Source organism: Hemitrygon akajei, chromosome 18, assembly GCF_048418815.1.
Source record: "Hemitrygon akajei chromosome 18, sHemAka1.3, whole genome shotgun sequence".
NCBI lineage: Eukaryota > Metazoa > Chordata > Chondrichthyes > Myliobatiformes > Dasyatidae > Hemitrygon > Hemitrygon akajei.
The window spans coordinates 7,894,797-7,921,840 of record NC_133141.1 but is presented as its reverse complement, the minus strand read 5'-3'; the positions used below and the strand labels follow the sequence as shown (position 1 = coordinate 7,921,840).

Sequence of the window (27,044 nt, the reverse complement as noted above, 5' to 3'; positions counted from 1 at the left end):
CCCAGCTCCCATTCACTGCCCTCATCTGGTGTGTGGATGGACCACAAGTCATGCACTGAGCTTGCAACTCTGCATCATGGCTGCTGTTCTGTTGGCCTGCTTCTAGTACGGTATTCCCCAGTCTCCATCTCACTCTTATCCAGCATTAGTGTCCTTTTCATTCCACTCACCTACACCTCATCAGTCTGATTAATCCTCAGTAAACTGTGTTTGCCACCTGTCAGCCTAATTTCCTTTTCCCTTTTCATCACAAATCCCTGAAGTATGAAGGCACAAGTGTGTGATAACCAGATAATTATTTTAAACACATGTGTCCTGAGGGTTTGTGATTTCTTTGCTTAGATTATCCGAGCTCTTCATCTGCTTTAAACATACATTTAGATGCCTGTGAGAGGCAGAAACCTGGACCAGATTTAAAATTAGTCTGAAATGAAAAAGCCTGGAAAATTCCTCTCAGCCCACTTAAGCAATCAAAACTAATGCAGAAGACCAGCCTGCATCACAGGCACATATGGGTATCCTCTGGCCTTGGCAAAGGTAGGTGCACTTACTCACACCACAAATTCTAGATCCAGCTGGATCAACCTTGGTGCCAATTCCTTTACACACAGTGTGGGGAAGTCATTCAGATTGAATTCTTATATCAGTGGATTAATCAGTATTTGTGGTGGAACAACCATTAACACCCTTTTGCAATGAAACAGAAAATGTTGGCAATATTCACTCAAGTAACACACACAAAATGCTGGTGGAACTCAGCATCTATGGAAGTGAATGAACAGTCAATGTTTCGGTTTCATAAGGGCAGAAACGTTATCTGTTATTCCCCTCCATGGACGCTGCCTGATTTTCTGAGTTCCATCAGCATTTTGTGTGTGCTCCGGCAGCCGCAGTGCCTCTGGAGCAGTATCACTGGAAAGAGAAACAGTTAACATTTTCAGGTTGAAATCTGTTTACTCTCTTTCCACAGTTGCTGTCTGACTTGCTGAGTGTTACCAACATTTTCTACTTTTGTTTCCCCTGCGGCATTTTGGTTTTCATTCCTGGATTTGTCATTGTTAGTGACCGCACCTACAGCAGGGGTTCCCAACCTGGAGTCCATGGACCCCTCGGTTAATGGAGGGGTTTTATACCCATGATATAAAAAGGGTTGGGAACCCCTGTCCCACAGCTTAATGAAGAGGGAAACTAAGCAAAGTTACTACAATTTCCTTGGTCTTACCTCCTGTGAACACCAGGCACAGTATGGCTCTATTTCCAGACACTTTGCGCATGTTGATGCTCCTTTGCACTTATTGCTCCCTGAGGAAAGGACAAAAAACTTTCACAGATATACACTGTACACACAGACACGCACACACACGCACACACACACACAGTCAGACAGACGCGCGCACACACACACATTATATGCATAGAATTACTGTAAATCCCTTCCTTTGAACTTATCCTCGGAAGAAGATGTACCAACTCTCCAACTCTCACTGGCTAGAAAACCTGTAGCATAGCGATTAGCGCAACACCATTACACTTCGGGGCATCAGGGTTCTGAGTTCAATTCCGACATCCTCAACAAAGAGTCTGAATGTCTTCCCCGTGGAGTGCATGGGTTTCCTCCAGGTGCTCTGGTTTCCTCCCACAGTTTGAGGATGTACTGTTAGTAGGTTAATTATTTTTGTAGATTGTTCCATGATTAGGCTAGGTTTAAACTAGGGGTTGCTAGGCAGTGTGGCTCAAGGGGCTGGAAAGGCCTATTCCCCGCTGTATTTCAATAAATAAAGAAACAAGCAAACAAATAAAATGAAGTGTCAACCAAGGAAATCCTAGATGCCATCTGATGTGTGTAGTGCTGTCTGTTGACTGTATACAAGGCCTAACCCTTGACTACTGCCCCAACCTGATCCACCTTCCACAGAGTCCGAACCCTGACCCACCTGCTCCACAGGGTACAACCCCTGAAGGCTGCTACAAGGTGCAAACCTCTAATCATCTGACAGCCCTCTGCCCAATGACTGATCTGAACTACCACTATCACCAATCTTCATAATCCAACAGCTAAACCAAGCCCACCCAGGATTCCAACCACAAGATCCTCAGCCCCAATGTGAGAGTGGGGACATCTGAGCAGTGCTTGAAGCCTTGGGGACTGCTGAAGCTCTCAATGGTTCACTCATGACCAGAGCAGTCACGGGTCACCACAAAGGCTCCAGTGCACACACGTAGTACCACCTCTAGTCTAAACCTGTCCACACTTCCCAAAGCAGCCAGAATCAAAGATCCCACCAATCCTGGACATTCTCTCTTCAACCCATTTCCATCGGAGGAAGATAAAGGAGAGAAAAGACGAAATATTAAGGTAAACTAGCCAATAATATCAAAGAGGATACTAAATGTTTTTTCAAATATATGAAGACTAAAAGAGAGGCAAGGGTGAATATTGGACAGCTGGAGAATGACACAGGAGAGGTAGTAATGGAGATAAAGAAATAATGGACTAAGTAAGTATTTTGCGTCAGTTTTCACTATGGAAGACACTAGCTAAATGCAAGAAATTTGAGAGTGTCAGGGGCAAAAGTGAGAGTAGTTGCTATTACTAAGGAGAAGGTGCTTGGGAAGCTGAAAGGTCTGAAGGTGGACAAGTTACCTGGACTAGTTGGACTACACCCCAGGGTTCTGAAAAAGGTAGCAGAAGAATGGTAATGATCTTTCAAGAATCAACAGATTCTGGAATGGTTGAGGAAGATGAAAATTGCAAATGTCACTCCACCCTTTAAGAAGGAAGGGAGGCAAGAGAAAGGAAAATATAGGCCAGTTAGCCTGACTTCGGTGTGGGAAGATGTTAGAGCCAATTGCTAAGTAAGAGGATTCAGGGTACTTGGAAGCACTTGACAAAGAGGCCAAACTGAGCATGGGAAAACTTGCCTGACAATTCTGTTGGAATTCTTTAAGGAAATGGCAAGCAGCATGGACAAAGGAGATGCTGTGGATGTTATGTACTTGGATTTTCAGAAGGTCTTTGACAAGGTGCCACACATGAGGCTGCTTAGCAAGATAAGAGCCCATGGAGGTGCAAAGGGATTTAGGAGTCACTGTGCAGGGTTACCTAAAGGTTAATTTTCAAGTTGAGTCAGTGGTGAGGAAGGCAAATGCAATGTTATCATTTATTTTGAGAGGGAAAGAAGGAGGAGGAGCTTAGGAGAGACAATGGCACCTAACGGTGACTCCTTTGCTTGCATCTTTGGAAAAAGCTCTATTTCTATCTTGAATATCTCTATTTTCCCCTTTCAGGGTTCTTTTGAAGACCCTGACCTGGAGTTACACACTGACTTTGGTTCTTTGTGGGAATGGGACCCACTCTTGGAGTCTCACAACTGGCCATTATTCGACATGCCAAGGATGCAGTCTAGGAGATTAGCTCGCCTTTGGAGTTCTGGGATCTCGTGGCTCTGGAGACAGATGGACCGAAGGTCAGTGTCTCTGCAAGAGTCCAGCGTGTCGTGGGAAACGGAAAATCAAAAGCAGTGAGCTGGCTGTTGGCTGTATGCCCAGAGACCCGAGTTCTTTCGGCACAGAGCTTGGAAAAAGCGACACAATGGACTTTTAACATTGTAAATCAGCGAGTTGTTTGTTATGTCTCCCCTCTGACTGTGAAACGGAGACACCACTTTTTCCCTTATTAGGGAGAGAGAGAGCCTGTGGTATGTCAAATTACTTGGTGAACGAGTAGTCTTACTGGAGGTCCGTGTCTTTATTGATGCTTTGCTGCACACTTGAGTGCTCGGTGGGTGGGGGTGCCAATCTTTTTTTGCCAGTGGGGGGAGGGGGGAGCTGCTGCTTATGCACGGGAGGGAGGGGGGAGCTGGGGGGCTTTGGGGTTCCAGCATTTAACTGTCATTCATTCTTTGGGGCACTCCTCTGTTTTTGTGGATGGTTGCAAAGAAAATGAATTTCAGGATGCATCTTGTATACATTTCTCTGACATTAAATGTACCTTTGAAACCATTGAATATAATGGCAAGGATATAATGCTAAGGGTTTATAAGGCACTGGTCAGACTGCACATGGAGTATTATGAGTAATTTTGGGCCCTTTATCTAAGAAAAGACGTGCTGGCATTGGAGAAGGGCAGGAGGAGGTTCATGAGAATGATTTCTGGAATGAAAGGGTTAATGTACGAGGACCATTTGATTGCTCGGAGCCTGTATTCACTGAAGTTTAGAAGAATGAGGGAGGAGCTCATTGGAATCTATTGAATATTGAAAGGCTGTGATGGAGTGGACATGGAGAGGATGTTTCCGAAAGTGGGTGAGTCTAGAACCACAGGGTACAGCCTTAGAATAGAGGGACATCCTTTTAGAACAGAGAACAAGAAATTACTTAGCCAGAGGGTGGTGAATCTATGGAATTCATTGCTACGGATGGCTGTGGAGACCAAGTCATTGGGTGTATTTAAGGCAGAAGTTGATAGGTTCCTGATTGGTCAGGGCATCAAAGGTTATGTGAAGAAGGCAGGAGAATGGGGTTGGGAGTGATAATGAAGCAGCCGTGATGGAATGGTAGAGCAGACTCAATGGGCCGAGTGGCCTGAGTCTGCTCCTACGTCTTATGGTGTAAGATACATATGTAATCACAAGGAAGTGTGCTAGTGTTTTCAAGATAAGGAAGTTCAACTTGTCACTCAACACTTATAAACCTTAATAGATGTGCTGTTGAAAGTATCCTGAATGGTTGTATTGTGGTTGGTACAACAATTTGAATGTGCAGGAATGTATGAAGTTGCAGTCAATAATAGACTTAGTCTAACATACTGGGTCGCAGGAGATGTGAGGCAGCTGTGCCTGCTGCCCCCTTTGTAGCCCCAATCCTTCCCGCTGATGATGGGCAGGAGAAGCTGGTGCACTCCTGTAGACTCCATGTCTCTGGTGGCTTCGGTACTGGAAGACTATCGTCATGCGGCACAGGTCTCATGGCTGAAGGGAGATTGGGTATTCAATGGACTTCTTGCTTTTAGCAGAGAAACCAGACACACAGGTCAGATGGAAGTAGCAGTCTGTCACATGACCCTTCAGCTCTCACCATATCACCGGGACAGTGAATAGCATTGACTTCCGAGTACCCCTGAGCCAAGCTCTAACGTCAACAGCGCCTATTGCGCAGTAAATATGAATAGCCCAGGCTTTGTCTTGTCGCCAATTTTACAGCCAAATTAGAGCTCATAGACTTTCTTAATAAGAGAAGTTGTGCTCCATCCTTGAGATTTAAGCGTATACTCGCCACAAATATAACAGAGTATCGCGGCTGTTGCAAAATTGGCAAGTCACCTTGCTGCTGAAAATACAATTACTTTATTATAAAGAGTACACACAGTACGCTATGCGCGTAGAGCATGCGCATCAACATAATCGCAAACCAATATTCAGGTAAGCGCAATGCATGGAACGATGTGTGCGTGATGCTTTTATAGTCTTTTTAAAACCTATCCTGCCGTGCAGCGTCCGCCCAAGCAAAGCATACCCGGGCAAGCCTGGACAAGATAGAAAACTTTTCAGCTTACATTGTGGGCAACATTTTAATTGACTTTAATTATAAATTGAAATAACAAGTATCGGCAATTTTAAAAAAATATTGCATGATAGGGAAATTTCATGGTGATTTTCATGATCAGCAGCCCAAAATACATTAGATACACCCAAAAGTATTCAGGAAGCAAAATCTTTGTTGTCCAGTGTAATTATCCAATTGAACATCATTGAGTGGCCTGGCCCTCCCTGTCAACAACACTCACAAATCATGTAAGAAGCAATGAGGCAAACAGAGTGACTGGAACAGAAATTGTTCTTCCCAGGTACCAAAAACTGTCTAGAGGCAGAGCTCTCTGACTAGGGGAGATAAGAAGATATTGTATTTGCAGCAACAAACAAGATGCCAGAGGAACTCAGCAGGTCATTAATTCATACAACATGAAAACAGGCCCTTCAGGTCCACACAATTCCCATTTAAGTTAGTCCCATTTACCCATGTTTGTCCCACGTCCCTTTATACCAGGGGTTCCCAATCTGTGGTCCAGGGATCCCTTGGTTAATGGTAAGGCTCCGTGGCATAAAAAAAAGGTTGTAAAGCTCCTGCTCTGAACTTTTCCTATCCGTGTGCCTGTCCAAGTAGCTTTTAAATATTGTTTGTATGCCTGCTTCAATCACTTCCTTTGGTGGCTCATTTCATATACTGACCACTCCCTGGATTCAAAAGTTGCTTCCTCAATCTCTCCACTCTCACCCTAAATCTCCGATTCTTGTTTTCCCAGACTTAGGATAAAGATAGTGCACATTCACTCTGTATGCTCCTCAAAATTTTATACACCTTTATAAGATCAGCCTTCATTCTTCAGTGCAATGTAAGAAATCCCAACCTGCTAAAACTCTCTCTCCATAACTCAATCTCAGCAACATCCTTAAATTTCCTCTGCACTCTGTCCAACTTATTGGTATCTTTCATATGACATTGTGACCAAAACTAAACAATATTCAGTTGGACACATCCAATAGACAGTTGACATTTCAAGTTGAGGCCATATCCCCCACAAATGCTGCCTAACCCGCTGAGTTCTTCTGGCATCTTGTTTGGTGCTCCAAGTTGCAGCATTTGTATCATGTCTTTCCTTAGTAATTGTGCTGGTTCCAAAGCGCTCATCAGAACTGGGTCAGCTTCCTCCTCAGGTTTGAAAAGAGGAGCTGCAAATCTCCCCTGCATGTTTCAGGTAACGCTGAATGCCAAGGCCCTAAATGGGATGGAGGCCCTTGAGTGACTAATCAGCATGAAGCCTGCTTCTGGGTTCTGCCATGCACTGCAAACAATTTGCTGTTTAAAATTTCTCATTCTTAACAACGCTCACTCTGTCAAAGCTATGTTAAAATACACCCAGTCCACAGTCAAAGGTGTTGCAAAAAGATAATACTAACAAGATGAGGAAGCTCTGGCACTCTTTCATGACTTACAATGAATGGCTTCATTGGAAGGGAGATAAACTCAGAGTTGCTTGCCTCATTGAGTAATCTCCAAGTGGGAATGTGGGGTGTTGGTGAGGTCCTTCCACATGTGTCCAGAGTGCATACCTGAAGAGGCATTAGGGCCCTTGCAAATGCACATTTTTGGCCAAAGCTGAATGATCGGTATTTCTAAACATGAGAAGATCTGCTGGAGATCCAGAGCAGCGCACACAAAATGCTGGAGGAACTCAGCAGGTCAGGCAGAATCTATGAAAATAAGTAGAGTTGATGTTGCGGGCCAAGACCCTTCATCAGGACTGGAAAGAAAGGGGGAGGATGCCAGAATAAAAAGGTGGGAGAAGGGATAGAGGCTAACTGGAAGATGATAGAAGCTAGGTGGGTGGGAAAGGTCAAGGGCTGGAGAGAAAGGAATCTGATGGAAGAGCAGAGTGGATCATAGGTGAAAGGGAAGGAAGGTACCCGGGGGAGGTAATAGGCAGGTGAGAACAGGTGAAAGGTCAGAGTGGGGCCACTATGTTAGAGGATGTAATTCCTCACTCCACCATTAAAAATGTAAATCAGTGGTGATGGGAATATTTGACTTTTGCAGCGCGAAAGTTGATTAAATGGGCTGCGACAAAATACTCCTCAGTGAAGGACATGAAATGAAGCCAACCAACGCCCAAAGTTCAAAGTACATTTATTATCAAGATACGTGTAAAGTATACAACCCTGGGATTTGTCTCCTTAAAGTAACCCAAAAGAACTAAAAAAAAACACCAATGTGCAGAGAGAGAAAAAAAAAACAGCAATCACGCAAACAATTAAGGCAAGCAGCAGCATTCAGAACTAAAGCAAGTCCATAGACACGAAACCCAGAGCAGCTGGAGCAGGCCCACAGCCTCAGAGAGCAGTGTGAATGTTGTGGAGCAGTGAGCAGAAACGGATCGACCCTCAACTCTGGTCCCGAGACCTTGCCTTTTCAATCCATCTGACCTGCTGTTTAAATTGTCTAAACACTGAACTATACCCCGCACTAGGAACCAGGCCCCAGCACAGCAATACATTTGGGCCTGGCCCGGCCCATACTCAACCTTTCCAAAATGTCCCAGTGCTTAGATCAATCAGACTCACTCTCCATTTAGGTGGACAGGCTCCAAAACTCCTTCCCGCTCCAACTTTTCTCCATTCGACACTCTGTCTCAACCATGTCTTGACCCTGCTCTAACCACTTCTCCTCAAACATGCCTCGACCTTGCTCTGACTTTGCATAGTACCCACATGCCTCGACTCTCGGGTCAGCCTCGCCTTCGCTCGCCTCTTGTTTGCAGTGATCATTTACCACAAATTTCCACAGAAAAAACATTTAGTTGTATTTCTTGCTTTATGAACTGCCAGAAAGCTATTGTCCATCTTCAGTAGATAGATAGATAGATAGATAGATACTTTATTCATCCCCATGGGGAAATTCAACTTTTTTTCCAATGTCCCATACACTTGTTGTAGCAAAACTAATTACATACAATACTTAACTCAGTAAAAATATGATATGCATCTAAATCACTATCTCAAAAAGCATTAATAATAGCTTTTAAAAAGTTCTTAAGTCCTGGCGGTTGAATTGTAAAGCCTAATGGCATTGGGGAGTATTGACCTCTTCATCCTGTCTGAGGAGCATTGCATCGATAGTAACCTGTCCTGTCGCTGAAACTGCTTCTCTGTCTCTGGATGGTGCTATGTAGAGGATGTTCAGAGTTTTCCATAATTGACCGTAGCCTACTCAGCGCCCTTCGCTCAGCTACCGATGTTAAACTCTCCAGCACTTTGCCCACGACAGAGCCCGCCTTCCTTACCAGCTTATTAAGACTTATTAAGAGGGAAGTAAGCCAGTAGCGCCATCTTAAACCAGAACCCAAGGGGAAAACAGTGATTCCTCTCCCTTGGTGTGAAACAATCCATCCTTACTGAGTAGACTGAGCACAGATTATATCTCGAGCTGACTACCATGGCCCAATTCCATGTCAGTTTCCTCCTCACACTCTTGTCCTTAATCTCTACATTACTCCTGTCAAATGGACATAGCTGTGTTGAATCTGTTGTTGCACTAACCAGGAGAAAGTGTACAGCACGTTACAGAAGTGCACAGAACTTCAGAATCTGAATTCCTTTTACCAAGAAAAAAACAACTTGGCATTAAGAAAAGTAACCTCGAATTTATCAGGTAGTGTAGAAACCTAACTATTCTCTAACATCCTTCAGAGAATGGGCTTTATGCTGATCTATCCAGTAAATGTCCCTCACCACAGAGGGATGACTCTCTGCTGCCCTTTGAAGTGGCCTTCCAGTTGTATCCAACTCTGTCCCACAGACTGTCACAGTGGTTCAAGAAGGCAGCCCGCCTCCACGGAAACGGCTGGATGTGCTGCAAATTAGGTGTTGGTGTTGACGGGGCTGGAACACACTCAGTGTGTCAGACAGGTCTCTGCCAAACTGCATACTGACAAGAAAATGACTGACAAATCCATTGCAGAAAGAAAGGGAAATAATTATGGTCCGGTCCCTTCACCCGGTGAAGAGGCTATAGAGTCAGTCTGTTTCTTTCTGACTCACCAAAGCAGGATGTGGGATTCAGAGAGACCACAGAAGCTGCGAGTACACTCACAGGATGGGAGGTTAAAGATAAGTTTAACATTATGAACGGAAGTGATAAGGAAGCAATTGTTCCCATTGAGCAATAGGACCTCTGATCAATAACCAGGGCTCGCAGATAGCAGTGAGAATGAGAAAAGAGACATTTTACGCCAGGTATTCTGGAAGTCACTGGCTGACAGGATGTTGGAGCACATCCAATAATAACTTTCACAAAAGGAATTTAGTCAATTTTTGAAGAACTTAACATAATTTGGGCATGGGCACAGTGATGCTGTAGCTACCTCCTGCTCCAGCAGCCTGGGAAAACATGCAAAATGCTGCAGGGATGAGTGGACGCGGAAGATCCCTATGGAATGTGGAAACTTGGTGGGGGTGGGGAGGAGAATGAAGACATAGATGTGCTTAGTACAGGGGTTCCCAACCTGGGGTCCACAGACTACTTGCTTAATGGTATTGGTCCATGGTATAAAAAGGGATAGGAATCCCTGGCTTATTGGTAGGGTTCCGCTGAAGATGCTGGAAGTTACGGAGAACGATGTGCTGAATATCAGGCTCAAAGTGTGGTAGGCAGGAACAAAGGAAACCCTGTCCCTGTTATGGCAGCCGGATATGGGGTGAGGGCAGATCTACGGGAAATGGAGGAGATGCAGTTGAGGGCAGCATCGATAGTTGTGAGAGAGAAACTTTGCTCTTTGCAGGATGACTTCTCAGATGTTCTGGAATGGAAAGCCTCATCCTGAGAACAAATCCGGTGGAGACAGAGGAAATGTGAAAAGCACCAGTCATTTCATTTTCTTTACACTTGCATATAGGAAATGACATTAAGCAATCCTGAAGTTTGAAGAGGTATAGTCAAGATAACTATGAGAGTCAGTAGGCTTGGAAAGATGTCAGTAGATAGTCTGGAGGTGGAGTCAGAGATTGAGAAAGGGCTGAGAAGTACCAGAGATGAACCAAGTAAATTTGATTGCAGGGTGGAACTTGGAGGCAAGGTTGATGAAATTGGTGGACTGAGCATGAGTGCAGGAAACAGCACCAACGCAGTCTTCAATGTAACGCAGGAAGAGTTGGGGAGCATTACTATTGTAGACTGTTCCACATGAAAAGACAGGTGTAGCCCCAGTAGCCTTGGTTTCTTTTAAGACTTCCTCTGCTGATTTTGTACGTCCTTCCCGTGACTGCATGGATTTTGCCTGTGGTACGCCAGTTCCTTCACTCATCACAAAGTCACATGCGTTAGTAGCTAGCTGCCCACTGTAAAATGCCCCAGGGTGCCGGCAGGTGGTAAAGAGGAAAAAAAGTAGAACACGTTGCATGGGATTAAGCAGGAAATGGATTTAAAGGGATTACTTCAAGAACTTCCATAGTTTCAATGGGCTGAATGTCCTCCTTTTGTGTCATAAGAAAATATGAGAGTTTCTTAAAACCTTTTTAGCAAGTATCTGTTTCCATAGAATGATAGTCATCATTTAGGTCTTTCAACTTTGGTTCACATTAACTCCATCCATGCTCCATATTTAGGTATAAATATTGCTAAAATGCCACTTTCATTCAAGTGAAACAGAAGTTAATATCCACCGCAGCTGATTAACTGATTGTAGGCACTCCTAATGCCTCTTCCCTGTGAAGAGTTCATGTGAGACTCAAAGATAGTATGGGTTTCAATTTATGGGGCAATGGCCCCAAGACTGGGCAACAGGTAAGTTTAAGTGATGGGATGGGCTGGAGCTAGTGTTATGAAGTTACTCAATGCAGAAACAGGCTTTTTGGCCCACTATGTCAATGCTGACCATCAACTACCTATCTGTACCAACCCATCTACCATCAATCAGTCCATTACTTCCAATAACTAGGCCTTAGTTATTTAGGACAAGGCTTGAAGATTTAAAGTGTTTGATGGTGCAGGTGAAATCCAGAGGAAGGAAATTTTCAAACCAGAAATATCACATAATGGCACAGAAAAGCAAAATGAGTAAAGAGAAGTCAATCAGGAAGGGACAGATCATACATTTAGCGTCAAGTCAGAGGAAAATGGTGAAAAGACAAAACTGAAAACTCAATTAACTGCAAGCAGTCTTTGTGAAAAGGAAGGTAAACTATGGCCTTCTGTTATCAGTACCGGGAGTCATCTGGATAGAAACATAGAAAACCTACAGCACAGTACAGGCCCCTTGGCCCACAATGCTGTGTCAAACATGTACTTACTTTAGAAATTACTTAGGGTTGCCCATAGCCCTCTATTTTTCTAAGCATCATGTACCTGTCCAGGAGTCTCTTAAAAGACCCTATCATATCTGCCTCCACCACCATTGCTGGCAGCCCATTCCATACACTCACCACACTCTGCGTAAAAAAAACTTACCCCTGCATCTCCTCTGTACCTACTTCCAAGCACCTTAAAAATATGCCCACTCATGTTAGCCATTTTAGCCCTGTGGAAAAGCCTTTGACTATCCACTCGATCAATTCCTCTCATCAACTTATACACCTCTATCAGGTCACCTCTCATCCTCCGTCGCTCCAAGGAGATAAGGCCGAGTTCACTCAACCTATTCTCATAAGGCATGCTCCCCAATCCAGGCAACATCCTTGTAAATCTCCTCTGCACCCTTTCTATAGTTTCCACATCCTTCCTGTAGTGAGGTGACCAGAACTGAGCACAGTACTCCAAGTGGGGTCTGACCAGCATGGTGATATCACGTGCAATGATGTGCCAGTACGTGATTGGGCAGAGCACTGAGCATGCGCAGGACTGCTAGAATGTTCCAGCATGTGGCTGGGTTAAGATGTGTTTGCTTATCACTGTAAATAAAAGTTCTCTATAATTCTTCCAGAATATGATTCTTCATTGTTAACCCACAGTATCTTTAAACAGGAGAAACATAACACGGTGTCAGAAGTGGTTCTGGAAGAATAATACGGGAGAATCGAGAATCGAAGACAATCGGAAAAAAAAAGAAAAAAAAATTTGAACTGTAAATGGTAAAATGGAAGGTTTACAACCCCCATCAAAACTTCAGCTGACTGGCAATGTAGCTGAGAATTGGAGGATATTCAAGCAACAGTTTGAACTGTACTTATCGGCCATCGATTATGAAGAAAAATTGGAAAATACTAAAGCTGCGCTTTTGCTCCATGTAATCGGGAATGACACAGTAGAGGTATATAATAAATTGTCTTAGAAGATGGAGATAATTTCAATTTAAAGTTGATAAGGGACATATTCAAAGTATTTTGTATACTGTTACGTACCCGTGACACGTGACAGTGGTGTACTTGTCACTTGACAGTGGTGTTGAAGCTATACTGGACTTAAGGTAGTGGTCTTGTGATGGTGGAGTGACGTCATTTTCCCGCCAGTAGAGGTCATGTGACAGGTTTGTTTTTATTAAACAGGGTATAAAAGGAGGACCCCTCCCTGTGAGGAGGGGCAGTTTGTGGCTGGATTTGCCAGTTTGACTCCATGCCACTGCGTGGTGCAATATTATGATGCAGTTTGGTTGAAAGATGGAGTTTTATTTAATGCCTAAAGTTTAAAAGGTCATTGCCAGCAGTTTCTTTATAATACTGCCAGTTAAAAATCAGTGGAGAGTGAAGATCGGGGTTCGGGAACTAAAAGATCGAGGAAAGTCGATTTCGACGGTGAAACAGGTTCGACCTTGTTTGATCCTCATTCGGAAGGAATTCGTTGGCTGTCCCTCTGGTAACCCCTGCGAAATTTAGCAGAAAGGGTTTGGGTACAGTTTTGTCAAGGAAAGGTCAGTGCCTTTAAGCCGTTTCATTTTCATCTTCATAAATTCTCCGGGGAAAAGTATAGTTCAACTGGGAACCGCAACAACATGACGTGAAAGAGAATTTAAATTGTCTAAAAAGTCTCTCCTTTAATGGACTGTAAGCATTTTGAACTTTTGCAGTACTACTTTGAAGAACTGTTTTTGCTACATCGCTTTAAGAACTGTTTAAGCTGCCGCACAGCAGTTGATTTCCAGTTACGTTAGTCGTTTGTTTACTTTTGGGGGTTTGTTTTTCAGTGTTTAATAAATGTTTTATTTGTAATAAAAAACCCTGCCTCACTTATATATTTATTGTTGCTGAATCCGTAACAATACCCAAGTGTAATTTAACGTATGAGTGATATAAATTCTTCACTTGTGCGCGGAGCGCTGCTGAAACAATTAATCAGTACTGAGTTAAGAAAGCGTAGTAGAACATGTGAGATTGGATTGCTCATGAACTCTCTCATTAAAGATAAAAATTTTTGTGACATTCGAGCTAATGCTCTGAGAGAAAGGCTGTTGAGACAGCAAGACTTAAATTTTCTAAAAGCTTTGGCGTTTTGCAAAGCTTCTGAAACCGTGACGTTGCAGGCTGGAGAGATTTTTGTCAAAAACTACAATGTAAACACTATAAAAATGCAAATATATCAAGAAATATAATAATACATCGACAAAACCGACAGAGAGCAAGATGGCATTGGAAAGAAAAAAGTCATGTGATCACTGTGCACGGGAACATCATCCAAATCAGTGTCCCGCATATCGCAAAATTTGCAATAGCTGCAGTAAGATTAATCATTTTTCACGCTGTTGTAAAAGTAGAAAGAAAAGGAAAATAAAATGAAACAAGTACTGTAAATGCTGTGCTTGAAGATGAACGTGAGGAATTTTATATCGATGTGCTTTGTGAAAATAAACAAAGAAAGAATGACTGGACTGTTCTGTTGCAAGTGAATCGGAACAATATTCTGTTTAAACTTGACACTGGACAATACGTGCAACCCGTAATACATCCATGCAGAAAAGTACCTTTTGCATTACGTCATCAACTGAACATCAACAGCATTATGAAGGACCCCACGCACCCCTCATACAATCTCTTCTCCCTCCTGCCGTCTGGGAAAAGGCTCCAAAGCATTTGGGCTCTTCCGGCCAGACTATGTAATAGTTTCTTCCCCTAAGCTATCAGACTCCTCAATACCCGAAGCCTGGACTGACACCTTGCCCTACTGTCCTGTTTATTATTTATTGTAATGCCTGCACTGTTTTTGTGCACTTTATGCAGTCCAGTGTAGGTCTGTAATCTAGTGTAGCTTTCTCTGTATTTTTTTTTACGTAGTTCAGTCTAGTTTTTGTACTGTGTCATGTAACACCATAGTCCTGAAAAACGTTGTCTCATTTTTACTGTGCACTGTACCAGCAGTTATGGTTGAAATGACAATAAAAGTGACTTGACTTGACTTGACTTGAAAACAGAGCTAGACAGAATGGAATGGTTAGGAGACATAAAAAAAATTGATGAACCAACTGAATGGGTCAATTCGCCTGTCATTGTTGATAAGAAAAATGGAAAACTGAGGATTTGTTTAGATCCATGAGACTTGAATCGAGCCATTAAAAGAGAGCATTTCAAATTGCCCACTTGTGAAGAAATTATGTCACAGTTTGCTAATGCAAAGTATTTTAGTAAATTAGATGCATCCTCCAGATTCTGACAACTCAAATTAGAATTGTGTACCTTTAACACTCCTTTTACCAGATACTGTTTTCTTCGGCTTCCGTTTGGAATTGCATCAGCTCCTGAAGTGTACCATAAAACTATTCATATGTTATATGAGCACATTGAGGGCGTAGACACCTCCGTGGACGATATTATTTTTTGGGGATCGACTAAACAAGAGCATGACGCCAGACTCAGACAAGTCTTTGAGGCAACACGCAAGGCAAACCTGAAGTTGAATAAAGACAAATGTCAGCTAGGAGTGACTGAACTTACATTTGTGGGTGATGTCCTCAGCAAAGAGGCTGTGCGTCCTGATCCATTGAAGGTTTCTGCTATTGAGAACATGCCAAGACCGCAATGTAAAAAGGATGTTCAGAGGTTTATGGGAAGTCAAGTACATGGGAAAATTTATACCTAATCTCTCGGAACAGCTTGCTCCACTGAGGCAGCTAACAGAAAAGAGAAACGAATGGAGCTGGAATCATGAACAGGAGAAGGTATGGCAAAATCTCAAGGAAGTGCTCACTAAAGAACCTGTGTTGAAATTCTGTGATGCTGAGAGACCTATCAGAATCTCATGGGATGCATCTCAAGTGGGCTTAGGGGCAGCATTACTCCAGAAACATGATCGGGAATGGCTACCAGTGGCATAGGCATCTCGTTCATTATCTGATCTAGAAACAAGGTATGCCCAAGTTGAAAAAGAATTGTTCAGTATTCTATTTGCTTGTGAGAGATTTCATCAGTTTGTGTCAGGGCAATCTATTGATGTTGAAACTGATCATAAGCTGTTAATTGCATTGTTTAACAAACCTTTAAGTGACTGTCCTTTGCGAATTTAGCGAATGATGATCAAATTGCAAAGATATGTGCTAAATGTGTCATACACACCTGGAAAATTCATGTACACAGTTGACACACTTTCCAGAGCTGTGGATCCAACAACAAAAGACAGTTACAGGTGTGGTGAACTACATATACCTGTCTGGACATGCACCCCCCCCCCCCCCCCCCCCCGCTGACCACTGACCGTGGCTCCTCCCACAGACCCCGGTATAAAGGCGATTGAGGCCTGAGCCCTGCCCTCAGTCTCCAGGATGTAGTGTGGTGGTCAACTACTGCTTGTTCTTTCTTCCAGTCAATAAAAGCCGATATTTCGCCTCACGTCTCAGAGAGTTATTGATGGTGCATCGACAGGAACATTAATGATGTTCAGGTATTCATTGATATGGTCATAGAAACTGTACCTGTTGCTCCCAAAAAGTCGGAACTGCTGCGTCTTGAGAGAGAAGGACAAAATTCTCAATGAGGTAATACAAGTGGTGTTGGATGGATGGATGGTCAGATGATAGGCATGACTGTACCTCAGTAGTACAAGATTATTGAAACCATAGATCAGAACTGTCTGTTGTGGATGGGATATTGTATAAAGGTAGTAGAATTGTTATACCTAAAAGTCTCCATAAAGAAATGCTTGATAAAATTCATGAAGGCCACCTAGACATTGAAAAATGTAAGAGAAGGGCACAGGAAGTGATGTTTTGGCCCAGGATGAATCAAGAGATTGCAGAATTGGTGTCTTCTTGTCGAATATGCTTTAAATACCAACCTAGCAACCCCAAAGAGCCACTGCATCCACATCCTAGTCCTCATAGACCTTATCAGAAGGTAGGCGCTGATCTTTTTATAACTAACAACAAAGACTATCTACTAATAACAGATTACAACTCATTGTATCTTGAAGTGTGTTGTCTGGGCAAATCGACTGCAGAAAATGTAATTACATGCATGAAATCAGTTTTTTCAAGACATGGTGTACCTGATGAAATTTGCACAGACAATGGTCCACAATTCGATGGTGAATGTATGAGACATTTTGCTCATGAATGGGGCTTTGTTCATACAACATCTAATCCATTTTTCCCCTCAGTCTAATGGATTGGTTGAGAAATCGGTAGGAATTGTCAAAAAACTGATGCACAAAGCAAAAGATAGTGGAAGTGATTTTTATAAAACTTTGTTAGCCTATCGCAGTACTCCACTTGAATGTGGGTTTTCGCCTGCTCAGCTCTTGATGGGACGCCGTTTGAGATCTAATCTGCCAATAGATGAGAGCCTTCTGAGAACAGAGGGAGGTGAACAAGTGAAAAGATGGAAAGATGAACACAAAGCAAAGCAGAAAATATACTTCGGTAGACATTTTTGTCCATTACCTGAACTGCACCAAGGAGATGAGGTAAGAATACAAGACAAAGTGAACACGTGGACACAGAAAGCTACAGTACTTGAAGAAGTACAACCCAGATCGTACATGGTCCAAACAGAGGAGGGAGCAGTGGTAAGAAGGAATTGTAAAGATCTCAAGAAAGAGCCAACTTCAGAGATTCAGTTACAGATGAAGACAAGACAAAAACATGTAAATAATGACAAGGAAACACAAGAACTGTGTGTACCACTTAGAAGGTCTACTCGTGTTCGTAAACCCACAGACAGACTGATAGAGATTTGTTGAATTATGTACTTGCTTTGATTAATGTTGTTAATTATTTTTCTTTTAATGAAAGGAAGATGTGGTGATATCACGTGCAATGATGTGCCAGTACGTGATTGGTCAGAGCACTGAGCGTGCGCAGGATTGCTAGAATGTTCCAGCACGTGGCTGGGTTAAGACGTGTTTGTTTATTACTGTAAATAAAAGTTTTCTAATTCTTCCAGAATATGATTCTTCATTGTTAACCCATGGTACGTTTAAACAGAAGAAACATAACAACCAAGGTCCTATACAGCTGTACCATTACCTCTCGGCTCTTGAATTCAATCCCACGATTGATGAAGGCCAATACACCGTATGCCTTCTTAACCACAGAGTCAACCTGTGCAGCTGCTTTGAGCGTCCTATGGACTTGGACCCCAAAATCCCTCTGATCCTCCACACTGCCAAGAGTCTTACCATTAATACTATATTCTGCCATCATAGTTGACCTACCAACCTGGATCACCAGATCCACTCTGCTATCCACCACCATTATGGCTCATCTTTTACCTGGCGATATTTTCCTACATTGTTCCCATATCCAACAATTTTGTTAATTTTCAAAAATCTGTCAGCCTCTATTCAGAATGAAGACAGCGACTGAGCCTGCATCAACCCCCAGAGATTCATCACCCTCAGGGTGAAGAAATTTCTCCTCATCTCAGACCTTGCTCTGAGACTGTGTCTCCAAGTCCTAGTCTCCTTGACTGAGGAAATACCCTCCCCGCATCAAACACATCAAGCCCTGTGAGAATTTCACTGAGATCTCTTCTCATTCTTCTGAAGAATAAATAATTTACTCACCATATCCAGCTAACTGACCATTCCATTTGTCTACCTAACTACATTAAATGTATACTAATACTGAGATGTTATAATTATCTCACACAGCTAACCACTGCAGAGCTAAGGTTTCAATGATACAAAGGTGCTATTAAAAATTATCTAAGTTAGTGAGTCAAAAACGTGCCACAGCAGGCTTCTGCATAGTGCCGAGGAAGCAGAAACTCAATATCACACACACACACACTCTCTCTCTCTCTCACTCTGCAGTCCCTTCTATGCTTCCACATTCAGAAAGTAGTCTGCAGCTATGTAGTACAGTTATAAAATGGACTGAGAGTAACTATCAGTCCGATGCCCAACTGATAGTAACTCTCAGAGCTTAACCACAGCTAAAGTAATAACAGTAATTATTACTAACAACAGCTGGCACAGTATGAATTTGTAATACTGTTTTATGATTTTGATATGTGAACATGTTATAATAACTTTATTTACAGAGTACCTTTCATACTGATGATGTAGTTCAAAGCAATGAAACAACAATACAGATTTAGATTCAACTCTCCACCAACAACGCACACAGCTTGTGGCAAGGTCTGCACACCATTGCAGACTTCAAAGCAAAATGCAGTGGATTTTCAAACATTCATGCCTCTCTCCCAGACGAGCTAAATCTTTTTTATGCTCCAATACTGAGCCCGAGGAGACCCGTAGATAATGCGACCGGCAACTCTGAGGCTGAAGTACGCAGGTGTTTCCAACGGGTGGACAGTCGCAAGACTGCACGACTGCATAGCATCCAAGGACGGGTACTCAAGATGTGCACAGCATGACTGGCAGGTGTGCTTACAGACATTTTTAATCTCTCCCTCTCCCAGTGTAGAGTGCCCTCCTGCTTCAAAACATCCACCATTGTCCCTGTACCTAAAAAGACCAAGGTAACATGTCTGAACAACTGGCATCCTGTCACACTCACCTCAACAATAAGCAAATGCTTTGAGAGGCTGGTCAAGGACTGCATCTACAGCTTGCTGCCACCCACACTGGGCCCACTACAATTCGCCTACTGACACAACCGATTGATAGGTGATGCAATAGCCACAGCTCTACACACCGTCCTTACACATCTAGAGAAGAGAGATGCTCATGTGAGAATGCTGTTCTGTTCAGTATTCAACACCATCATTCCCTCCAGGCTCGACAAGAAGCTCAGACACCTTGGCCTTCACCCTGCCTTGTGTAGCTGGATCCTGGACTTCCTGTCAGATTGCTGGCAGGTGGTAAGAGTGGATTCCCTTATCTCTGACTCACAACACAGGTGCCCCTCAGGGCTGTGTACTAAGCCCCCTCCTTTACGCTCTGTATACCCATGACTGTGTCGCCACCCACAGCTCCAATCTGCTAATTAAATTTGCTGACAACATTACATTGATTGGCTTAATCTCAAATAATAATGAGGCATTTTACATAGAGGAAGCCATCACCCTGACACAGTGGTGTCAAGAAAACAACCTCTCCCTCAATGTTGCAAAAACAGAGGAGCTGGTTGTGGACTACAAGAGGAATGGAGACAGACTAGCCCCTATAAACATCAATGGATCTGGAGTTGAGAAGGTGAACAGCTTTAAATTCCTCAGCATAAACATCACCGAGGATCTCATGTGGTCTGTACATACTGGCTGTTTGGTGGAAAAGGCACAACAGGACCTCTTTCACCTTAGATGGTTGAAGAAGTTTGGTATGGCCCCCAAATCCTAAGAACTTTCTACAGGGGCATAATTGAGAGCTGCATCACTGCCTGGTATGGGAACTGTACTTCCCTCAATCGCAGGACTCTGCAGAGAGTGGTGCAGACAGCCCAGTGCATCTGTAGTTGTGAACTTCCCACGATTCAGGACATTTACAAAGACGTGCATAAAAAGGAACTGAAGGATCATTGGGGAACTAAGTCACCCCAACCACAAACTGTTCCAGCTGCTACCATCCAGGAAACGGTACCGCAGCATAAAAGCCCGGGCCAACAGGCTGCAGGACAGCTTCTTCCACCAGGCCATCAGACTGATTAATTCATGCTGACGCAACTGTATCTCTATGTTATATTGACTATCCTGTTATACATAATATTTATTATAAATTTCTATAATTGTATTGTACACTTGAATGGAGATGTAACGGTGGCTTCATTCACTGTCATGACACTGTCTACCGTATGCACCTCATGATTTTATAGACCTCTGTATGGTCACTCCTCAAACCAAGGAATAAAGTCTTAGTCTGACCACCCTCTCCCTATAACCCAGGAGTTTGAGTCCTGGCAGCATTCTCATTAATCTTCTCTGTACTCTTTCCAGTTTAATAACATCGTAACACATGATAACATTTAAGATACAAGGACAGAGTTTTTCCCACAGTCCTTTCATCAAACTGTTGGGGCCAAGGGTCCTATGCACTCTCCACATCTCTTCCCCCATTAATGTCACAGCTACGAAAGGGGCTCAGTATCAGGATATTGGCGGCAGAATTTTCAGTCTGGAAGAGAGCTCTTCTAATTCCATTCTTGCATTGCATCCACGCACTGCATGACTTTTCATGCACTTTCACAAATGTATTACATAAGTAACTTCTCATTTCGTACAATTTTTTCTCTTGTAAACTGAGATTGGCTGAAAAACTAGTAAACTTTTGTGCTACATTTGGAGTCAAGTTATCGTTTGAGAGGTCTTCTATTTATCAGAGTTAAAGTACCGCATAATTTAAATGGACATTTTGAAAATTACTTTTATAAACACTATTTTATTCTCTATTCTGCTTTTTTAAAAATCTAGATCTAGATATCTAGATATCTAGGAATTTAGATACTGACTACTCTGTGAAGACAGGATTACTTCCAGGAAATGGACACAGAGCGATGACCTCTTCCCCATCTTATCACTCCAAGAAAATTATCAGCTTTCATAAGTTCTAGAACAGAATGCAATTTCAGAGTGGCAGCTCACTACAGTACATCATCCTGCTCCTCGAGTTAACACTGAGTCTTTGAAAGAGCAATCCAGGCCATTCAATTCTTAAATCCCTGCATTATATTCATTCAAATATTAATTCAATTCCCTTTCAAATACTGGTATTAAATTTGACTAATGTGTCATCAAAGTCTGCATTCCAAACCTTTGAACTATGCTAGCCAGTCTCTGCTACACACTGTTCACACCCTTTCCAGAAATACATAAGCATAGCTTTTGTGTTCAGTTCCTTTTGCTTATTAGACCCAGGATCCTGCATGCCAAATGGTGGATTCTGGTTAATTGGGACACATTGGAACCAGTACAGTTTGGCTCAATTAAGTGGCTGCCTAAATTAGTCAATGTTTCATGGAAATAGTTAGAAAGGTATAGAAAAGACAAACTAAGTAACAAATTATGTATTTAAATGAAATACAGAACAAATTAGAACAGTACCAATAGTACAACAGTACTATAAAACTGTGTAGTAGTTCCTAATAGTTATTGACAGAGGAATTCATCTAGTGTATGTCACGATTTCAAGTATTCAGACTTGGAGATGCCAGAAATGGGCGGAAGTGAAAATGAAACAATTTCACTACTTCAACAAGTTAGAACAGACAAAAAATTTGAAGGTATAGACAATCATCTTAAATGTTACAATGAAAATGAAGATTTGGAGGATGCAATCGTAGATAGCTTTATATGAAGGCAGTCCATCATCTGCACTAGATGTCAGCACTGATTTTGCTCATTTGCAGGTAAAAGAATATGACATGGATGAATTCCTCTGTTAATAAGTATTGAGGAACTAATACACAGTTTTGTAGTATATTATTCTATCTGTAGTGTTCCAATTTGTTCTGTATTTCATTTAAATACATAATTTGTCACTCAGTTTGTCTTTTAACTATTTCTTTAAGCCAAAATGTATTGCTCCCAATGTGTCCCAATTAACCAGAATCTACTGAGCATCAATAAATACACTGACAAATACAAAACAACAGAATAGTGCAAAGATAGTTTGAAATTGTGCGAAAAAGAAATGCTAAAATGTGATAAAAGGAAGGTAGAATTAAGTGGCTGAAAATGTGGCTCTATGACCAGGAAGTGGATGTGAAAGAGGTAACTGAATTTACAGTTTTCCCCCTTGTTATCATACTTACCTTCCTCCTCATCTCTGTGAACTCCTCCATTGCTATAACTCCAAGATATCTACACCTCCCTAATTTCAGGTTCCCTCAGATCTCAGCATTTAATCATTCCAGCACTGGAGACAAAGTCTGCAGATTCCCAAGTCCTATGTTCAGGAATTTACTTCCCAAATGCTGCTCTGTCCTTCCAGCCCACTATGCCCATCTCATTGGCCAAGCCCTTAACCATTGTCATAAATATTGCCTCACCAGACTCTGTTTTAGATTCACAGGGTTACGTACAGGGCAACAATCCCTTCGGCCTGACTCATCCTTGCAGACCAAGATGCCTAACTCCATTTGCCTGTGTTTCGTAATTTTCCATAAAACAACATTTCCTATCCATGTTCCTGTCCAAATGTCTTTTAAACGGTCTTTTTCCATCACAGCTGCGGTCTCAAGCATTGTTGCTTACCGGCAAAAAATACGTCTCCCTACCCACGAACACGCAAACGCACTTCTTTCCTCTCTAAAGCAACACACACAAAATGCTGGAGGAACTCAGCTGGCCAGGCAGCATCTCTGGAGAATAGTAAACTGTCGAGGTTTTGGGCGGAGACCCTTGATCAGGACTGATAAAGGGACTCGGACCAAAACGTCCGCTGTTGACTCTTTTTCATAGAAACTGTCTGCCCTTCTGAGTTCCCCCAGCACGTGTTGCTTTGGATGTCCAGCATCTACAGAATTTCTCGTGTTTGCCTTTCCTCCAAATCTTTCGTATCCGCGTACTCGTTCTCTTAAACAGCGCTGACAGGTATATCGGGATACTTATAGCAAGATAAATGTACCATAGAAATTAAGAAGTTCCTTGTGAACTCCTGTCATATAACCCCAAATGCCAGTCACCAACGTACAGCAGTGTTGCTCAGCTTCCCATACTTATTGTCCCTGTTGTACTTACTATCACAACCAACGCTGACTGACGATTCGGGCTATTTGACGATTTCAGATGGAACTATCACCACTTTATTTGAATACCTTTAACATGCCCTATATTCCAACATATACTAATAACTCCACGAATGAGCCCCACGCGAGCACAGAGTGTCATTGGTATTTTGGTGCATATCAATAAATCAAGAAAAACAAACTAATTTCAAAATATGCGCGTTGCTATTGATGCAACTGTTTCTTCAAAGTCAAAGCGCCTGGTTCTTTGAAGTTCAGTTCGGTGAAAGCAAACTGCATCTTTCCAACACAGCCCCGTATTTAAACGTGGTTGTAATTTTTCATCAATAGTGTCACTTATAGTATACATCCCAGCTTTATATTGCTCAGATCACCGTGAGGCAGCCTCAGGGCAGTCTCTTTATTTTACCCAGTGTTCCTGACCTCTCGCTCCGGTCCATAACTTAGTTAAGGCTGGCAAACCTGCCACCAGGGAGAGAGAGAGATTGATAGAGACCCATACAAGAAACTCCCTGTTCTCCAAAGTGCCTTCAAACTTCCAAATCTCTCTCTCTCTTCCCCCACCCTTGTCCACACATAATTCCTTTTCCCGTCCCAGGGATCCATAATACCTAGCCAGTCGGCAGCCCCGGGAACGTATGCTGCCCCCCCACCTCGTCCCGTACATGCCGGAGGGTATCTGAGACTCACCCCGAATTGCGGAGATACAGAGAAGAGCCGTCAAAGCGACCAAGCTCGCCCGCAGGCTGTGCACTCCCATCACGGTGGTTCTGGATAGTCAGACGCTCCCGGGCTGTATGAGGCAGCCTCCCGTTTGGTATCTCTCAAATACTGAACACCTCATCGGATGTTACACAAGTTGGGACCCGACTCAGCCCCACCCAAAGCGTCCCAACTGCCGCAGGGAGCGCCGCCTGGGGTCCACAAGCACTCACTGAAGTTAACGCACACAAAATGCTGCAGGATCTCTGCAGGTAGGGCAGCATAGAAACATAGAAAACCTACAGTACAATACATGCCCTTCGGCCCACAATGCTGTGCCGAACATGTACTTACTTTAGAAATTACCTAGGGTTTCCCACAGCCCTCTATTTTTCTAAGCTCCATGTACCTATCCCGTAGTCTCTCAAAAGACCCTATCGTATCCACCTCCACCACCACCGCTGGCAGCCCATTCCACGCACTCACCACTCTCTGTGTAAAAAACGTACCCCTGACATCTCCTCTGTACCTTCTTCCAAGCTCCTTAAAGCTGTGCCCTCTTGTTCTAGCCATTTCAGCCCTGGGAAAAAGCCTCTGACGATCTACATGATAAATGCTTCTAATTATCTTGTACACCTCTATCAGGTTACCTCTCATCCTCTGTCGCTCCAAGGAAAAAAGGCCAAGTTCACTCAACCTATTCTCATAAGGCATGCTCCCCAAACCAGGCAACATCCTTATAAATCTCCTCTGCACCCTTTCTATGGTTTCCACATCCTTCCTGTAGTGAGGTGACCAGAACTGAGCACAGTACTCCAAGTGGGGTCTGACCAGGGTCCTATATAGCTGCAACATTACCTCTGAGCTCTTAAACTCAATCCCACGGTCATATGCTTTTCTTAACCACAGAGTCAACCTGCGCAGCAGCTTTGAGTGTCCTATGGACTTGGACCCCAAGATCCCTCTGATCCTCCACACTGCCAAGAGTTTTACCATTAATACTATATTCTGCCATCATATTTGACCTACCAAAATGAACCACCTCACACTTAACTGGGTTGAACTCCATCTGCCACTTCTCAGCCCAGTTTTGCATCCTATCGATGTCCTGCTGTAACCTCTGACAGCCCTCCACACTATCCACAACACCCCCAACCTTTGTGTCATCAGCAAGTTTACTAACCCATCCCTCCACTTCCTCATCTAGGTCATTTATAAAAATCACAAAGAGTAAGGGTCCCAGAACAGATCCCTGAGGCACACCACTAGTCACCGACCTCCATGCAGAATATGACCTGTCTACAACCACTCCTTGCCTTCTGTGGGCAAGCCAGTTCTGGATCCACAATGCAAGGTCCTCGTGTATCCCATGCCTCCTTACTTTCTCAATAAGCCTTGCATGGGGTACCTTATCAAATGCCTTGCTGAATGCCACTACATCTACTGCTCTACCTTCATCAACGTGTTTAGTCACATCCTCAAAAAATTCAATCAGACTTGTAAGGCACGACCTGCCTTTGACAAAGCCATGCTGACTATTCCTAATCATATTATGCCCCTCCAAATGTTCATAAATCCTGCCTCTCAGGATCTTCTCCATCAACTTACCAACCACTGAAGTAAGACTGACAGGTCTATAATTTCCTGGGCTATCTCTACCCCCGCTCTTGAATAAGGGAATAACATCTGTAACCTCCAATCCTCCAGAACCTCTCCCGTCTCCATTGATGATGCAAAGATCATTGCCAGAGGCTCAGCAATCTCCTCCCTCACCTCCCATAGTAGCTGGGGTACATCTCATCCGGTCCCAGAGACTTATCCAACTTGATGCTTTCCAAAAGCTTCAGCACATCCTCTTTCTTAATGTCTATATGCTCAAGCTTTTCAATCCACTGTAAGTCATCCCTACAATCAACAAGATCCTTTTCCATAGTGAATACTGAAGCAAAGTATTCATTAAGTATCTCCGCTATCTCCTCTGGTTCCATACACACTTTTCCACTGTCACACTTGATTGGTCCTATTCTCTCACATCTTATCCTCTTGCTCTTCACATACTTGTAGAATGCCTTGGGGTTTTCCTTAATACTCTCTGCCAAGGCCTTCTCATGGCTCCTTCTGGCTCTCCGAATTTCCTTCTTAAGCTCCTTCCTGCTAGCCTTATAATCTTCTAGATCTCAAGTCAAGTCAACTTTTATTGTCATTTCGACCATAACTGCTGGTACAGTGCATAGTAAAAATGAGATCTCTATTATTACCTAGTTTTTTGAACCTTTCGTAAGCTTTTCTTTTCTTTTATTTATTTATTTATGTATTAAATTTTAGAAGTTACAAGGAATAAATGTGATAATAAAATAGTAAGAAAAATAATGTTGACCCTCCCCCTCCCCTTAACCCTCCCCCCCCCCCCTTAACCCTTATCTAAAGAAAAGAAAGGGAAAAAAAAGAAAGAAGAAAAAGATTGCCTGGATATCGGAGGACCCCCACATGCTCCATGGAGTTCAAAATAATTTTGATATTTATTTTTACTTTCCCCAATTACTATGATTTTATCTTCAAAGGACCTGTGTATTTAATCCTATCTTTTGTAAGTATGGGAGCCAAATTTTCAAAAATATATCATATTCATTTCTTAGATTATACGTAATTTTTTCAAATGGAATACAACTATGTATTTCATTATTCCAATGATCCATAGTTAAATATAAATCAGATTTCCAAGTAAATGCGATAACTTTTTTGGCTACTGCCAATGCAATTTTTATAAATTTTTTCTGATACTTGTTCA

At 42.8% G+C, this 27,044-nt stretch overlaps 1 protein-coding gene across 3 annotated transcripts in view; it reads right to left on the bottom strand.

Moving 5' to 3' along the window:
• LOC140741052 (integrin beta-3-like) overlaps nucleotides 1-24,406 on the bottom strand; it is a 94,701-nt gene extending 70,295 nt beyond the window's left edge. Inside the window, exons 1-2 of one of the 3 annotated variants that reach the window (XM_073070718.1) lie at nucleotides 24,245-24,406; nucleotides 1,223-1,302 (exon numbers count right to left, since the gene is read on the bottom strand). In XM_073070718.1, coding sequence (XP_072926819.1) covers nucleotides 1,223-1,302; nucleotides 24,245-24,314 — 150 coding nt within the window. In that variant the 5' untranslated portion in view covers nucleotides 24,315-24,406. The remainder of the gene's footprint in view (nucleotides 1-1,222; nucleotides 1,303-24,244) is intronic. The other 2 variants (XM_073070719.1, XM_073070720.1) reach the window with 2 other exon arrangements.
• Nucleotides 24,407-27,044: the final 2,638 nt, after the last annotated feature.